Here is a 17021-nt window from a genome sequence, read left to right as displayed (position 1 = left end):
CACTTTGGGCAGTCCAGCAGGCTATCCGAAGGGCGCAGCCGTGCACGTCACCACCGTTGTTCAGCATCTTACTGGCGAAGCCGAGTAACTCATCAACCCCGAATTGAGTGTGTTCTAGGACTGAGAATGGAAAGTGAGGGTTATTATTTATACGTTCAATATGCAATAGAACAAGGCAATAGCTGTTGGTAAGACCAGCGTTTATATTCGAGGCATCTCTTACTCTTTGTAACTCTTAGTGCTAAAAAAGGATAAGGATGATGCATGATTTAAAAATACTGCCAATGCTTAATTTCTATAAAGGTAAAAATTTGGTGAAAAGGAAAGAAAATTAGGCATAACGTAATAACCACATCAAACCTTTTTAACCGTTCTCATACTTCTGGCAGCGTGTTTAGGCATTTTTGTATATGAAATTAAAAAAAACTTGTTGGCTATGGCATTCTCAATTTGAATGATGATACTCATCACAAACATGTCAGTTGTGTAAGGCTTGTAAAAAACTTTCGGGTTACAAAATAAAATTTTCAGTGTCTATAGTAATGAATTAATTAGCACAGGAAAAGCAACTATTAAACCGTGAGTATTTTTGTACTATTTTGAATATTTTACTTAGAAACACTAATTTTTCTTACGACAAATTTTATTTACCAACATGATTCGGTTGTTCAAAACTAATGTGCATATATTATCAATAAACCGTGAAAGTTTCTAAGGAGGCTATACTTAAATACAAAAGGGACATGGTGAAGTGTATTCTGACTCAAAACTGTTGAACTCGGCAGGTCACCATGGAGCAAATGTACTTAATAGAGATATTCATTGACAAAGTGACGATATTCGCCTCCGACAATGAGGACAGCGGGGCAAACAAGAGCCTAATTATTAAAATAAAGTTCGGACCGAAGGTCCAGTTTATCATCAAGGAGGGGCAAATGGCTAAGAACGACAACGTTCCAGACGACATTGTAGAATGCGATGAAAATGGGCGGAGAAAATGGTCCAGAACCATCCGAGTTGGTAAATCTTATTTGTTCCCCTCCTACCCCGACACTGTGCTCATGACACTGAGTAAGTTTCCTTTGGAGATAGAAGTCTGGAATGATGACGAAAACGAAGTAGAGATATTTGTCGGAATTGGTACCATGCAATGGGAAACCCAGTTCTACCACATGCTAAAGGAAAGCGCCGAAGCCTGCAAACTCCACGATCCTTTGTCCGTCAAACAGCGCACTCCGCTAATGGCGGAGTGCTGTTGCGGGCAAGTAGGCGAAATTACCTTTATTCTTAGAGTCAGCGCTTTGGGTGAAGCTATCATCACAGAGTTCCAGCAACTGTTGAAAGATCCAGAAACGTTTGTTTTTAGAACAGACAAAGCTCCTAGTATGTTCTCCTGCAAACGTATAGAAGGAGATGACCCTAACTTCTGCATGGTCGGCAGCCTTTACGAAACAACAACACTAGAAGATCCAGATGTAGTTAACGCTGCTAATAATCAGATAGAGGTTTGTACAGAGCTGCAAAGTTGCGGCATTGGAAAAAGTGCTGACACCTCATGTCAGTCCAAACCGGATGGTGGAAAGAAAGTTAATAAAAAGCAATATGCCATTGACAAGATTCGCATGGGAGACATTACGGGTCCATGTGGTAACACTAATTGCCCATTAGCACATAAAGTAAGATGTTATATAAGGAATCTAGAAAGTTACAAAAATAAAGCTAAAGGAGTATCAGGTACTAAAAATACTACAGGAAAGATTTGTGGAGCTTGTGATTGTAAAGATGATCGTTATCATCGAGAAACATGTCCTGACGCAAGCGAGGAGACTGGCAAGAAGGCTGTTTGCACGGGCTGCGGCGGTGTGACAGAGCCTGGGCATACCTGCAAAGACCAGGAGGACAAGCTCAACGCAACTGGTCCAGGTAGTAAGGGTAGCTCACCAAAGCAAAGCGGTACCAGAGTAGCGTATGTCTTTAGTGTTCACCAGGTTCCTGGCTTTAATGAAGCTATGATCGGAAAGGAGTTCACGTATCAGTATCCGAACATGAATAACAATTCTAACCTTGATTCGAGCACTTTAAGTGGGAAGACTGGAGGAGGGTGCTGCTGTCGGAGATCGAATGGTCCTACAGCTCCTCCTGTGGATACCGAAGTTGTCAATTCTCGTAGCACGCCTAATGTACGATCACTAGAGAATAAATCGTCGACACGCAGTCTGGGGTCTAACAGTCAGCTTGTGTACAACGTCGGCATGACTACATCTAGTCGAAAAGTAGCAGTTTACAACTGTACGGAAATTCCCGATGATAAAGAATGCAAGTGTAGCCCACCAAAACCATCTCCGCCATGCAAAACTTTTGACTGTGATTGTTTAACTGAGACTATGAACGTAGCTGCCAGAAAAAAACATAAGCCTTACTGTCCTTTATACAAACATAAAACTACATGTCCTGTCACGATGATGTTAGAAGATGAAGAAAATAAGAAGGTTGAGGATGACGAGGATGCGGCAGAGCCCTTACCGTATGGCTTGCCACCTATCAAACTTGGTCCGTGTCCTGTGATTGGCCGCCCTTGCTCTGTCCCGGACGGGTTCGCGAGGATGTATAAGACCGCGGCACAGCCACCGCAGCCTCCAAGTTACAGTGACGCCGGCAAAGTCTGCTGTTCCAAAGAATACGAGAGAATAAAAACCGCCCTAAAAGAATACTTGAAAAACGAGAAAGACAATGACTTACGATGTGTAAACAAATTCAATGTGGACACTGAAAAAAGATGCTGTGACAAGGAACAGGTTCTGTTGTCGTTGATGGGCAAGAGTTGCTGCGGGACTCACAAATTGGCTCTACAAGAAAAGTTCAAGAAAGACAAGCAGTGAAAGCATTTCATCATTGACTGTTTTATTTTGTAACCCTGTTAAGTCTTTAAGATCAAATTATAAACTTTATACAACTGCAATTTTGTTTGCTTTTCATTTACTTTTACATTTTACGTTTGTTCAAAGATAAATGATTTAAGTAGGTACATACTAAGTTTTAGCCTGATAAATTCGTTGAGTGACTAAAAAAAACAAATATAATTTTGTTCTTAGAGCGGCTTAAAATTCAAATATGGGGGGAGAACGATAATAACAAGAAAAAGAAGAAAAATGCATCTAAATACAGCTATACGTTTGGAGACACTTATCCAGGTAAGATAAAAATAATGTGAAATTATCATTACTGTTTTTTATTTTACTAAGACCGCATAGTTCATTGCATTATCTGTCGTCATGTGCATGATTGTTATAGTTGTCTATTTTTATTTGTGGCAAATTTATATGTTGTATGTATGTTTAATATGTTAGTAGGTACGTGCTGACATCTATTCTTTACTTCATTCCATTGTAAATATTGTCTGGAAGAGATCACTTTGAATCGATAAGGCCACCTATTGCTTACCTTGGATTTTTTTCTAGTACCTCTGTCTTCTGTACTGTTTACCATATTGTGGTTTGTGGTGTTCAGTAGAGTCATTGAATTGTATTTTATTGTTTTATTTTCTTATTGCAGGCGTTGTTATTGGACACAAAACATGCGAGAAGTTTCTCGTACCTGGGTACCCAGTGCCCGCTGAAATGGGCTGGCTGTGGACCTCTAAAGATGTACCAGGAATGAAGGCAAGTAACAAACACTGGCATGATATTTCTTTAAGCTTTCGTGATTAATTTTATTCTTATTTCTACAACAGCCTAGAAAAGGTTGGCAACCAGGAGTGATAAACAAAAGTGTGGCTAAGCTCATGACTTTTAAATGTGCCAGAGGAGGGCCGGATAAAGACAAGAAGAAGAAAAAACGGAAGCCTGGCCAGGCCGTGGGTGGCGGCGATTCTGAACCAGAGGAACCTTTGGAACCGAAGCCTGCGCTGAAAGTTCAACGGAAAGGAGACACGTTTACTATACAGGTTAGTTGTTCACTATTGAGTCTTTTATTTAAGCCTATTGAAACTAACAAAACAGCCGAGATACAGGTAACAGTCGTTTGAACCAAAATGTAACTTATGTATGTGCATAATGTCTCGTTCGTCGGAGGAGCCAGGAAAGTTGTTAAAGTGGGGTGCTTATATGCTCCTCGCCACAAACAAGGCTTGTACTTGTTAGATTCTGATACTACAGAATCGAAATAAAGATGCCGTTACTGCTTTAGTACCCACTTCAAGCACTGGTTAAACCCAAAGTCTGATTTCCCACGCAATTGATCAGCCCTGTCTCTCGTATTCATGTGTTTAATTATCTGGTACCAGTACCAATACCGGATTCCAATACCGACTGGGTTTCAAATTGTAATACCGAGTTCCAGTGGCTCAGTGTGAACATTTTTGTTTGGTAACCTGGGGAGGCTTCTCATCTCTTATAAGAGGCCTGCGCCCAGCAGCGGGACGTATATATAGTGTGGGATGGAACCTTGTTGTCTTCGGATGCAATTAGTATACAATACAATATAGTTGGTCGATGATAACAAGTTAAAGACACAAGTGGCTATATCTCTTGTATATAATAGTATAAAAATATATATATTTTAACAGTGATTTATTTATTTCACAGGTGAATCCACTGAAAGATTTAACGGAAATATCGCCGACCGAAGACCCCTACGTGGATTGTGACCCTTTGATCTTCAAAATCATCAAGAAACGCAGCCCGGAGGAAAACGCTAAAGTAGAGGCTCGCAAAATGGTTAAACTAAAAAAAGAAAGAGACGCAGAAATCCGGAGAGCTCTTGCAGAAGCTGTAGAAGATATCTGCAAATGTGCTTACATGGATGTATTTTGCAATGATCTATCTGCGATCGATCGTGTTATAGACAGCTGTCCGGCATTCAAGGAGCCCGGTTGCATTTGTCAAGAGGAATCTTTGAGTTCCTTGTCGAGTAATGCAACTTGGGATATAGAATACACTCCTCCCTTTGGCTGTTTCGATTTGGCTCCAAGGAAAGCGAAGAATTTTATCCACGTGGAAACTCAATACACTGCAGCTGATGCAGGGATAGAAACGAAGACAAAGAGGTCGTGTTCATCTGTAAAGGCGAGGAGTAGGAAACCTTCCTCTAAAAGGGTCGTCTGTTGTGGGGGTCGATGATAGTTGCGTGAATTTAGCCGTCTGGTGTTTGTTGTTACTGTGTATTTAAAGTGCATTATAAATTACTTTGAAAGTCAGTCTTTTCTTTTACATTTTTATTTTTCATTAATGATGTAGATATAGGCGATGAGTGTTTAATTAACATTTTTTATCCACATCCTCCTTAGGCTCCTTTAATTCATGAAATTGTAGGCCAAAGCTATTTCGAAGTTGAGTTTGGTCACTGGATTTAAATCATACGCTTAAGAAACTAAGCAACTTTCTTTATAGTCTAGTTCTTCCTACTGATCAGTTAATCGTTCAGTAATATGATAATTTGCATGAGAATTTAACTTATGCTAAATCTTACATGGCATCAATTGCAATATCAGATTTTGCATACGGGTTTCGGCACAATCGTAAAAAACCAAGAAGATTGTTTAATAGCGTCATCCTGCTAATATTGCAAAATTCTTGTGTAAGACTGTTTGTTTCTAAATAAAATAAAATAAAAAAAAAAAAATATATAAATGCGAAAGTTTGTGAGTGAGTGAGTATGTTTGTTACTCCTTTAATCTGAAACGGCTGGATGGATTTGGATGAAATTTGGTATGTAGATAGCTGGACATGTGGAAAAAACATAGGCTACTTTTTATTCCGATATTCCCACGGGATAGCGATAAAATCTCGAAACAACAACCGCTGGGCTGGACATGATTGTTTTAATGTAACGTCAATAAAAACCACGATTTAATTTTCGGGAATTCCCACGGGAATTTTTAAAAATACCAATTTTTCAATTCAGCTGCTGGATCTAATGATTTACGTATGCGAAGCCGCGGGTCAACACTAGTACTCTATATTTTCACTTTACTCGCTTAGTTTTACTCGAGACATGCCATAAATTATAAGGATTTGGTGATTTTTTTTTGAATATGCATTTTGATTTTGTTCTTAGAGCGTAAAACTCAATAAACACCATGGACGATGACGATGGCGATAAGAAGAAAAAAAAGAAGAATCAATCCAAATACAGTTATTCATTTGGCGACCAATATCCAGGTAAAATATGTTAAATAAATTTTTTGTAAGTTACTTCTTTGAATGTTATTGAAACAGGCGTTACTTTGCGGAGGTCCAATCAATGAGCTAAAGCAATTACTTAGCTTACTTTATGCAAATATAAACCTTTTGTAGATCTACTCCTAATAAAGTACTGTGCCCAAGTGGATTGATGCTAATCATGTGTCAATTTAGATTCTCTAATTGGGAATATATCTAGGCTAGCTTTAATAGCCCAAATTGATCCATTTCTATATCTGTGTGTCTAGTTTTTGTTTTTACCTCACGTTTTGATTGCAGGAGTGATAATCGGCCACAAGCAATGCGCGCGGTTTCTTAGGCCGGGGTACCCAGTGCCTGCATCAATGGGTTGGCTCTGGAATGCCCCAGACGTTCCAGGCATGAAGGTAAACCTTATGCAGAGTCCCTTCACGCTCCACTTCATGTTTGATCAATCATCTCATACGATTGTCAAAAGTGATTCCTATAAACCTATAGTAACTCTCTCAAAGAGTACATAATTTATCTAGGTAGACAGTACGGTAGTCGTTTTGTCCTTTTCTGATTTCTGATCTCCTATTACTACAGATGCTTTACAGCAGATCGGGGTGTGAAGTCAGGAAAAACCCATCATGGACTACCTACCTGCTGGCATGGGCGGACTCTCAGCAGCTAAAAAGCCCGCAGCACGTCTCCAACTCCCTGGAGTTCGTTACGAGGAAGACAGGGTTGGAGGGGTTTCTTATCTACCCACACAGTCTTGTCTCAGTCATTTATTGTTGGAAGGCCTGGAGAGGAGCATGCATTCTTCCGTTAGGCTCTATGGGGTGCTTAGGCTTAGGATAGTTTTTTTTGTTGATTCTTATTAGTTTCTTTCTTCACCGATTATTATATTATTGCAGCAAAGGAAGGGCTGGGTACCGGGCGTTATAGGCAAAAGTGTTGCCAAGCTTATGACGTACAAATGTCCCCGAGCTGGGCAAGACAAGGACAGAAAGAAGAAGAAACGCAAACCAGGGCAGGCCGGCCAGACAGGAGGTGGTGACTCTGAACCTGAAGAGCCGCTGGATCCGAAGCCGGCTCTCAAGGTGCAGAGGAAAGGCGACGTTTTCATTATTCAAGTAAGTTATAGTATAGTGTAGTGTACCTAGTTGGTAGGCTAGACGGGCTAGACTCCTAAAAGTATATAATTAGTCCCTTCAGTTTTATTATCTGATAATATTGGTAACGTGTTCTTTCTTTTATCAATTAAAAAAAATGACTGGAATAAGGGTACCGCGCGCTGTTCCCTTGGGAACTGTGCATTTTTCCGGGATTAAAAGTAGCCTATGTCACTCTGGCCCATATCTCTATGCCAAAAATCGCGTCACTCCGTCGCTCCGTTTCGACGTGAAAGACGGACACGCACACAAACATACGAATACACACACTTTCGCATTTATAATATTAGTATGGATAGATAGATATGGTTTTGCTATGAGAAATCAGTGAGCAAAATCGCATTTTGCTCACTCCGTGAGACATAGCTTCTTAATTTTTTTTTAATGCTGAGTACAGTGTTGTGTCTACTAACTGCCTCTACAGTTGGAATAATATTTGTTAAATTGAACGAATTTTCAACAAATCTATGTATTAAGATTGTTTTTTTGGAATCTTTTTGTATTTTTTATTTCAATTCCAAATTTTACTTTTACGAAAGTTTCTCGATGAGTTTCTCGATGAGGGCTACGGCATAGATGTCGCTAGCGTCACTGCTTAAGTGGCTAAATAAGAAACAAACAAGCTGAGATATGTGGTGCATAGGGAAAATTCGTGTCTGTGCCGTTGACCAACAGTGGTGTAGCGGTATAGCACGCGGTACGGAATACCGAGGACCTGGGTTCGATTCCCAGTGTTGGTCTTATTTTTCTGGTTTTTCTGTGCATCTATATTTCAGTTTGTATTTTTAAATCTATGTATGTTTATGTAATAGAAATCTTAATTAAATTCATATTTAATGTTTAATATCATTTATAATAAATTATACGTTTATTGTTCCACCTTTTTAATGACCCCAAGATGAGGCTTTTTGCAGTATTAAAAAATAAGTGTGACATATAGCACAAGAAGTTCTAAGTTCAAATTATAATGCATGTTATGACTGTAATGAGTATGAGATTTGTATTGTATCTACTGACTTTTATGGTTTTAAATGTGATTATTATATTTGTTTCTTAATAATCGGATTATGTTAAAAATAAAAAGTGTTTAAATATAATGACCCGGATAACTCACGTCTTAAATCGAGTTTAGCTCGACATGTTTCGGGCTAATCCGTAGCCCTTCGTCTTCGGAGCAACGCGACTCAGCGGCTGCTGCAACACGCGCACTGCGCGCCGCCGCTCTGCTCACGCGACTACCCGACGAAACTGACACCGGCACACAACTACCCGCGTTTTCATCATCATTACAACTGTCAAATGTAGGGTAGCACACAACACTAACAACTCGCTCGGTAAAGTACTGTTATAATTGTCACGTTTTGTACTCAATCGCGGATTTCCATGACAGTGCATTGCCGACGATGCACTGACGATATACACTCTTTATGCTTTTTAGACTAGTCTAGATTTGAAACTCGTGGGCGACACCCAACTTTGTGTAACTCAAATTTATTTAAATAAACGTTATTTTATGGACAATAGTAGTTTCAAAAACCCACCCCGTAACAGTGGTGTCAGAAGTGGGATTTTCCACAACTATTCGGGGTTTAACTTTACAGTTTAAACTTAAGTGAAAGTTTTAAACCGAAACTACGCGAGTCATCCACTGTGTCATTCAAAAGTATCGTAAGAGTGTGTCCGCCCTAAACCCTATTTTCTCTGTTTCGTGAAGTTCTAAGACTCAAATTACCAAATAGCCGCGCCGTTTCGTGAAGTGCTAAGATTCAAACTATGTACTAAAGTGAAAAGAATAGCTGTCATCTCTACCTCCGCTGTGTCCCGCTGCTCACGCCGTATCCTGTACCGTTCAAGAAGAAGCCGCTCAGTTCCTCTTGCATAACTGTGTGCTGGCAAATCCGGTGGTAGTCATTCCTGGTTATCGTCCACGACGAGTCATTCTTTTGAGAGAAAACGACGTGAAAGTTGTTCGTATACCTAACCTACTAGATCCTGAGTTCCTGCTGTAAAACGCCTTGTTCGTGTCGCCCTGCCATGCTGAATTTCTTCGTGCTTATGTGAGTAGAATATTCTGTTTCTGTAGTTACTATCAATTTGTCAATCTAAAGTCGGTTTCGAAAGTATACGGTTTTGGGATCCAAATAATAGTCTTATAGTGTCAGTGTTAGAATTATTATATATACACACTTACCATTTCAAGCATTAATAATAACAGCAAGATGGGTTCAGAAGACCAGGCCAAACCAGTTTCCACGGAGCAAACTCCTATTCAAGTTCTTTGTAGTTTCGTAAATGTGTATAAAGGAGATCGTGAAACCTTGCCTGCATTTTTAACAAATTGCCAAAATGCATTGGACTTAGCGTCGGAGAATCAAAAGGTTGTGTTACTGAAATTCATAATTTCAAAATTGGAAGGCAAGGCTCAAATAGCCTGCTCAAATAAAATTTTTGAGAAGTTTGAGGATTTAAAATCTTTCCTTAAACAAAACTTTGGCGAGACTAAACATTACAACCACCTCCTCCTAGACCTACAAGCTTGTAAACAACAGGTGAATGAAACTGTCGCTCAATACGCCCTTCGTGTGGAAACCTGTTTAACACAACTGCAATCAGAAATACACAACTCTGACTCGTATAAAAAGGAAATACCGGGTCGCATTGCAATGACGGAAGATCTCGCCTTATATACATTCTCATTGGGCCTAAAACCCAATATTAGCAACATGGTAAGATGTAAAAGTCCCAAGAACTTAAATTCAGCAATCAATATTGCAATAGAAGAGGAAAAAATCCAGAATTTGTCATTCAGATCGGGTAAACATGTAAAGTTCTGCAAGATTTGCCGTAGAGAGGGCCATTTAGAGGCCAACTGTTACAATGGGCAAAGGTCATCTTTGCAAGTGCCGTCATACCAACGTCAAACTAACGATGCAGCGAACTCTCCTCGTAGTTTGATTCCTAAATCATCACCTATTACATGTAGGTATTGTAAAAATATCGGTCACGATATTTCACAATGTAGAAAACGGCAATTCAATAATACTAGGTTCGCGAATAACACCGGTCAACGACACGCTGATCAAAACTGCTTAGACTGCGCTCCGGTCACGTTTGACGCAGAGTCACCACAAAACGAAGTATATTACAATAATGCAAACACCAGTCATTTAAACTAGGTAATCGGGTTTCAGACTCGTGCCAACCGAAACCTGAGTCACCAGGCACTTCTACTATCTCTACTTACGCTACTATTTCTGGTGAAAGTTCATGCAGTGTTATATCCACTAAGTCTATATTTCCTAAGTCCATCACTGTTGCGAATGATCACTGTAAGATTTTAAGTCATACTAAACCCACTGTTTCTACTAAATCCACTGGTTCTACTAAATCCACTGTTTCTACCAAATCCACTGAATCCCTTGAGCTTCACGAGAACTTAAAATGTACCAGTCCAAAGATATCAAATTGTACGTCTTGCGTTAAACCTATTTCTATCTCTACTAGTTCAGCTCTGGAAAAGGAGTCAAATAAAAAGTCGGAACTGTCTGACCATTTTATAACAGCGCCAGAAACTATATTCGACGTGTCCCAAAATAATAAAGCATTACTCCCGCATATCAGGACCAAAACTTCTCATACAAAAAATCCCGCACGTTTCCTAGTTGATACCGGAAGTTCCATTTGCATCATAAAACGTTCTTGTCTCACACAGGTTCCTAAACTAGAAAATCACATCATTAAGTTTAAAGGTATTAATGACACAGACTCTCATGCTGTAACGAAAGGCAAGTTTATTCTCCACCTGGAGTTGGAACAGGACCAGAAACCACTCTCTTTCCATTTTCATGTCGTAGATAACGTTCATCTCAATTACGATGGAATACTAGGCTCAGATTTCCTCAATGCATACCAAGCTACCATTCAATATTCAAATTTGAAATTAATCCTAAACAATGACCCAAAACAATATTTTGATTTGAAAACAGGCACTGTAATCCCTCCAAGGTGTGAAATGGTTATCGAGTGTTCGGTAACGAATCCTGAAATACAGGAAGGCCTCATCTTAGAATCCAGGCTTAAAGAATATCCTAAACTTTACTTTTCGCGATGTCTCGTTCGCGTAAATGCAGACGATAAAATCATTATGTCAGTTCTTAATACTTCAGAAGAAGAGATAATTTTAAAAGACGTTAAGTTTACAATAGAACCTGTTTCTTACATTCTTGACAACGAATTAACAACCTCTGAAACAGTTAATTGCAATATCCATACCTTAGGCACTGAAGTTAACCGCGAAACTCAAGTCCATAATGCCATAAGATGTGGTCATCTTAATTTAGAGGAGGAAAAGCTGCTTCGAAACCTTTGTTCCCAATTCAAAGACATTTTCCACCTAGAGGGTGATCATCTTACAACAACAAAAACATTATCTCACGAAATACGCACTACCTCCGATAACCCAGTTCATGTGAAAAGTTACCGATTCCCGGAATGCCACAAAGCCGAAGTCGACAAGCAAATTAAAACCATGTTAGATCAAAAAATCATCAAGCCTTCCAGATCACCATGGTCTGCCCCTATATGGGTAGTTCCCAAAAAAACTGACGCTTCTGGTAAACCAAAATGGCGAATAGTAATTGATTATCGGAAATTGAATGAGATTACTATTGGCGACGCTTACCCATCCCTGTCATAACGGATATACTAGATCAGTTAGGCCATTGTAAATATTTTTCTACCCTAGACCTAGCGTCTTCATTCCACCAAGTTCAGATGAAAACTGAAGCTGATGCCGAGAAAACGGCATTCAGTGTCCCATCGGGTCATTATGAGTTCACTAGAATGCCTTTCGGTCTAAAGAATTCTCCTTCCTCATTTCAAAGACTAATGAATGTCGTATTAGCCGGCCTCCAAGGCATCCATTGCTTCACCTACATGGACGACATTGTGGCCTTCAGTCACGATTTACAGTCGCACATTGAAAAACTAAGGCTTATTTTCGAAAAATTGCGTGAACACAACTTAAAATTGCAACCAGATAAATGCGAGTTCTTACATAAAGAAGTTCAATATCTTGGTCACATAATCTCTGATAAAGGTGTAAAACCGGATCCTAAAAAAATAGACTGCGTTATAAATTTTCCTACCCCTGCATCCCCTAAAGACATTAAATCATTCCTAGGTCTCGTAGGCTATTACCGTCGCTTTATTGCCAACTTCTCACATATATCCAAACCTTTAACCAATCTTTTAAAAAAGAACATTAAATTCGAATGGTCTTTGAAACAACAAGAAGCTTTCGAAGTTTTAAAGACAAAAATAACCTCCGCTCCAATTCTCCAATATCCAGACTTTTCAAAACCTTTTGTACTCACTTGCGATGCTTCAAATTACGCTGTCTCAGCTATTCTCTCACAGGGGGAAATAGGAAAAGATCTGCCTATTGCGTTTGCTTCTCGAACGCTTAACAAAGCAGAAGGTAATTACTCCACCACCGAAAAAGAATGCCTCGCCATTCTCTTCGGCACCAAAACTTTTAGACCTTATCTTTACGGACACAGTTTCACAATCGTTACAGATCACAAGCCTTTACAGTGGCTATTTAACTGCAAAGACCCCAGCTCACGTTTAGTTCGATGGAGATTGAAGTTAGAAGACTATGATTATGAAATTCAGTATAAAAAAGGTAAAATGAATTGTAATGCTGACTCATTGTCCCGAAATCCCGTACACTCTATTGATAATGCCTCTAGCAGCTCTTTGACCCCGGAAACATACGAACAATATTTACAAGCCAGCCGTCAACGTACTGTGTCATACGACACCGTTATCCAGGAGCACAATGAGTCATTACTTAAAGCAAAATGTAAACTTATCACCTTTCCCTCTGCTATTGATTTAGATGAATCTATTCCATATTGCACTGAAATAATTGAAATGTCTACTCAAAATATCCAGAATGTAGAACGAGAGTTGCACACTCACTATTCCACCTCAAACCAAAAACACGTGTTCACCCACCTTTTTTTACGAGTTCATCACTACGATGAAATATCATATAAAGATATATTTAACCTTCTCCGTGATTACAGGAACATGATCAAATTGTGCCATAGTGAAGAAAAGGAATTCGCAATATCAGATTTCAAGGACCCATTTAATAAAATATTGTTCACAAGAATATATAACATGCTCGCCTATTTGTTTAACGGTACAGGTATAAAAATTAATGTTTACCACAATAATATTCTATTTCCAACACCGAATGAAATCTCAAAAATCCTAAGGGATAATCATGACTCGCCCTCAGCAGGTCACCCCGGTATATCTCGAATGCTAGAAAGGCTTAAATCAATGTACTGGTGGAAAAGCATGCGTCAAGATATAGAAACATATGTCAAGAATTGTAAGACGTGTCAAATAAATAAACCACTGCGTCAATCAAATCGAGCTCCAATGGTTATAACGTCTACTGCTACCAAACCTAACGAGAAACTATTCCTCGACTTGGTCGGGCCGCTGCCGGAGACCCATCATAATAAATACAAGTTTATCTTAACGCTCCAAGACGATCTCACTAAATACTCTCAAGCATATCCTATGCCCTCATGTTCAGCTGAAGATTCCGCACAGCGTCTTGTACACTTCATCTCACACATAGGCATACCCAAAACGATAGTAACCGACCAAGGAACTAATTTCTGCTCTGACCTGTTTAAACAATTGGAACGGTTACTTGGCATCAAACACATCTTCGCATCCCCATATCACCCCCAGACATGTGGCTCCCTCGAGCGAAGTCATTCCACCCTTAAAGCATATTTAAGATCATATATAGATGAAAATCAACATACTTGGGACTTATATATCAATACTGCCATGCTCGCTTATAATTCAAACATTCACACCACCACGGGCTTTTCTCCAATGGAGCTGATGTTTGGTCACAAGCCTTACTTGCCAAAAAGCATAGATTCACTAGAGTCAAACACCTATACGGACTATATACGTGCATTGAATCATAGGCTGTATTATAGTAGGCAGAAGGCTTTAGAAAATATACAAACATCCAAAGAGAGGTCAAAAGCTTACTATGACTCGCATGCCAACCCTTAAACTACAATGTCGGTGATATGGTATATATAAGATGTCACCACAAACAAAATAAGGCACTATCACCCGTTTGGAAAGGGCCGTATAAGGTTATAAAGTTAAACGGAAACCACACCGTCACCGTGCTTATTAATCGTAAACACGTACGTCATCATTATGACGAAATCAAACTTGCACCTCAATTTTAAACATTATATTACAGGTTTGCCTCGGTGCTCACGGTATGTCTCGGGAGTTTTGTCACGCCAATCATAAGGAGTTCAGGCCTCTTCTTCGATCAAATGCCAGATGTTAAGTTCACAAATGACAAATGGAATGTTGTTACTTACATAGATATAAGCCACATACAGCCTCACTTAGATAATGTAGAGTTTCTGTTTGTAAAGATATCAACGTTTTGCAAATCTCATTCTTCATCAAAAGTACAGATAGACTGCTTAAATTCACTAAGTGCTCTACAAAATCAACATGCTAATAACATCAAAAAGTTTTCGTCTATATCTTACCTAGTTCAAAGTCCAGCACGTGTAAAACGAGGCCTCATCGATGCTGGCGGCTCAATACTAAAAACATTCTTCGGGACATTAGACTCGGACGACGCGATAAAGTTCACGGATGCAATTCATCAGGTACAGTCCGATGAAAAAAAGTTAGCTCATGTCATGAAAGATAATATCCATATTGTTAAATCGACTATCCTTAGTTTTAATAACACAATATCAAAGGTTAATGAAAATGAAGCCCGGCTTAACCAAAACTTAGACGTAGTCGAAAAAGCTTTCGAACAGTTAAGAAATTCAAATGACAAATTAGATATCAAAACTCACCTCAACTCTCTACTAAATTCTATCGAAAGCATAATCATGTCCTTATCCTTTGATATCGATGATATAAATAATGCCATTCTCTTTAGCAAATTAAATATTTTGCATCCCACTGTACTAAGTCCCTATCAGCTGTACAATGAACTTGAACAAAACGCCAACAACCTGCCTAAGCATTATGAGCTTCCAACATCGCTGTCGCTGCAAAACATTCACGACATTGTAGACGTAAGCAGTTTGATATGCTATTATCATTATAATAAGATAGTTATAGTTATAAAAATACCACTTGTAATTCCACAGACTTATAGTCTATATCATCTCATATCTCTACCAGTTCCGTATGACATTTCGAAACCCGACACTTTTGCCTTAATTGCACCCAACAAACCGTATCTAGCAGTAACAGCTGACAGAATGTTTTACTCACTCTTCGACAGTGTCAAAGAGTGCAAAGTGATTACAAATAAGTGTTACGTGTGTGAATTAAACAATATCTATTCCACAATCGCGACGCCAACGTGTGAGACAATTTTGTTAAACGATGTAGTTTCTAAGTTACCTAGTTTATGCGTAGTTAAGATTTTGCATGGGTCCATAGATATGTTCTATAAATTAAGGAAAAACCGCTGGATATTTGTACAATCCGAACCTGGCAAATGTCATATCACATGTGAGAACGACCCAAATAATTACGATGAAATTTTGTTCGGCACAGGTTTGTTAAACCTACAAAAGCGTTGTAACGCCTTTTTCAAAACCTTACAGTTTAGCGCTAGTGATACCATTGTTACAAACATAACTACCAATGCTCAAATAATGTCATCGTTCAATATTATCTTTGACGACTGTTGTGAAAAAAATAAAATAAATAAAACTTTGCCTCAGTTGCCTTTTGTAAGATTAAATAACATAAACAATTTGGATTCTTTGGTCCATGCTAGTACCCACTTAGATCAGCTTCAACAAGAACTCAATAAACTGGAAAATACTTCACACCTGGAAAAGTACAGTGTCCACTATCTGTCACTTACCAGTTTAACTTCCGCCCTTGTTATCTTATACATGTTTTATAAGACCAGGATATGTTTATACCACAAGAGTTCGCCATTGTGTTGCAAAAATGTCCCGTCGATGCAATAGAAGGAGAACCAACAACGAAAAATCAGCACCGATAGATAATCCCCAGGAAAATGTCCGGAGTCAGAAAGTTCTCCTTCTACTTCAGACGATGAACCAGTTTCAATTAAACGTAATATAATAGTATAATGTCTTAATCATATAGATTACTACTTACTTCAGGTTACTATTTGTATTTCTATTTCCTGCAGATAACTTTAAATTTTGTCGGGTAATCACTCCCGCTTTAAGCATATTGATTTTAAAGTTAATTTAGATCGTTAATACTAGAGCCACGCAATACGGCTAGATCCTATGTCTAGAATAAAATAAACCTATTTGTTTTACTTTTGTTAGCAAAGCGAAGTTCATGACTACACTAGGTCTTCAGATTTCTCATCACCCTCCCGTGATGATCAATCTTAACGGGGGGCTGTTATAATTGTCACGTTTTGTACTCAATCGCGGATTTCCATGACAGTGCATTGCCGACGATGCACTGACGATATACACTCTTTATGCTTTTTAGACTAGTCTAGATTTGAAACTCGTGGCGGACACCCAACTTTGTGTAACTCAAATTTATTTAATAAACGTTATTTTTATGGACAATAGTAGTTTCAAAAACCCACCCCGTAACAGTACTT

At 38.9% G+C, this 17021-nt stretch overlaps 3 protein-coding genes across 3 annotated transcripts; all 3 read left to right on the top strand.

Moving 5' to 3' along the window:
- The first annotated feature begins 450 nt into the window (after positions 1–450).
- Positions 451–2960, top strand: LOC141432510 (uncharacterized). The gene is made up of 2 exons (XM_074094106.1): positions 451–579; positions 786–2960. Exon 2 carries the CDS (start codon positions 792–794, stop codon positions 2877–2879), a length of 2088 nt encoding a protein of 695 aa, XP_073950207.1. The 5' UTR covers positions 451–579; positions 786–791; the 3' UTR covers positions 2880–2960.
- A 157-nt stretch (positions 2961–3117) lies between these two features.
- Positions 3118–5194, top strand: LOC141432512 (uncharacterized). Its single transcript, XM_074094108.1, has 4 exons — positions 3118–3191; positions 3553–3659; positions 3731–3943; positions 4584–5194. Exons 2-4 carry the CDS (start codon positions 3618–3620, stop codon positions 5115–5117), a joined length of 789 nt encoding a protein of 262 aa, XP_073950209.1. The 5' UTR covers positions 3118–3191; positions 3553–3617; the 3' UTR covers positions 5118–5194.
- Positions 5195–9271: 4077 nt separating this feature from the next.
- On the top strand, positions 9272–16398 carry LOC141432966 (uncharacterized). Its single transcript, XM_074094803.1, has 2 exons — positions 9272–9375; positions 14634–16398. The coding sequence occupies exons 1-2, from the start codon at positions 9353–9355 to the stop codon at positions 16396–16398; spliced, it is 1788 nt and encodes a 595-aa protein (XP_073950904.1). The 5' UTR covers positions 9272–9352.
- Positions 16399–17021: the final 623 nt, after the last annotated feature.

The sequence above is a fragment of the Choristoneura fumiferana genome, chromosome 11 (genome assembly GCF_025370935.1).
Source record: "Choristoneura fumiferana chromosome 11, NRCan_CFum_1, whole genome shotgun sequence".
In the NCBI taxonomy this organism is placed as follows: Eukaryota; Metazoa; Arthropoda; class Insecta; order Lepidoptera; family Tortricidae; genus Choristoneura; species Choristoneura fumiferana.
Note: the sequence above shows the minus strand (reverse complement) of the source record. Positions and strands in the feature narration are given on the sequence as shown.

Bases quoted from the DNA above. Each gene is read 5' to 3' on its own strand.
- LOC141432512 (XM_074094108.1), top strand. From the start codon at position 3,618: ATGGGCTGGCTGTGGACCTCTAAAGATGTACCAGGAATGAAG. The intron at 3,660-3,730 runs GCAAGTAACAAA...TTTCTACAACAG, and splicing joins AAGATGTACCAGGAATGAAG to CCTAGAAAAGGTTGGCAACC. The intron at 3,944-4,583 runs GTTAGTTGTTCA...TTTATTTCACAG, and splicing joins GAGACACGTTTACTATACAG to GTGAATCCACTGAAAGATTT.
- LOC141432966 (XM_074094803.1), top strand. From the start codon at position 9,353: ATGCTGAATTTCTTCGTGCTTAT. The intron at 9,376-14,633 runs GTGAGTAGAATA...ATTATATTACAG, and splicing joins CTGAATTTCTTCGTGCTTAT to GTTTGCCTCGGTGCTCACGG.
- LOC141432510 (XM_074094106.1), top strand. From the start codon at position 792: ATGGAGCAAATGTACTTAATAGAGATATTCATTGACAAAGTGACGATA.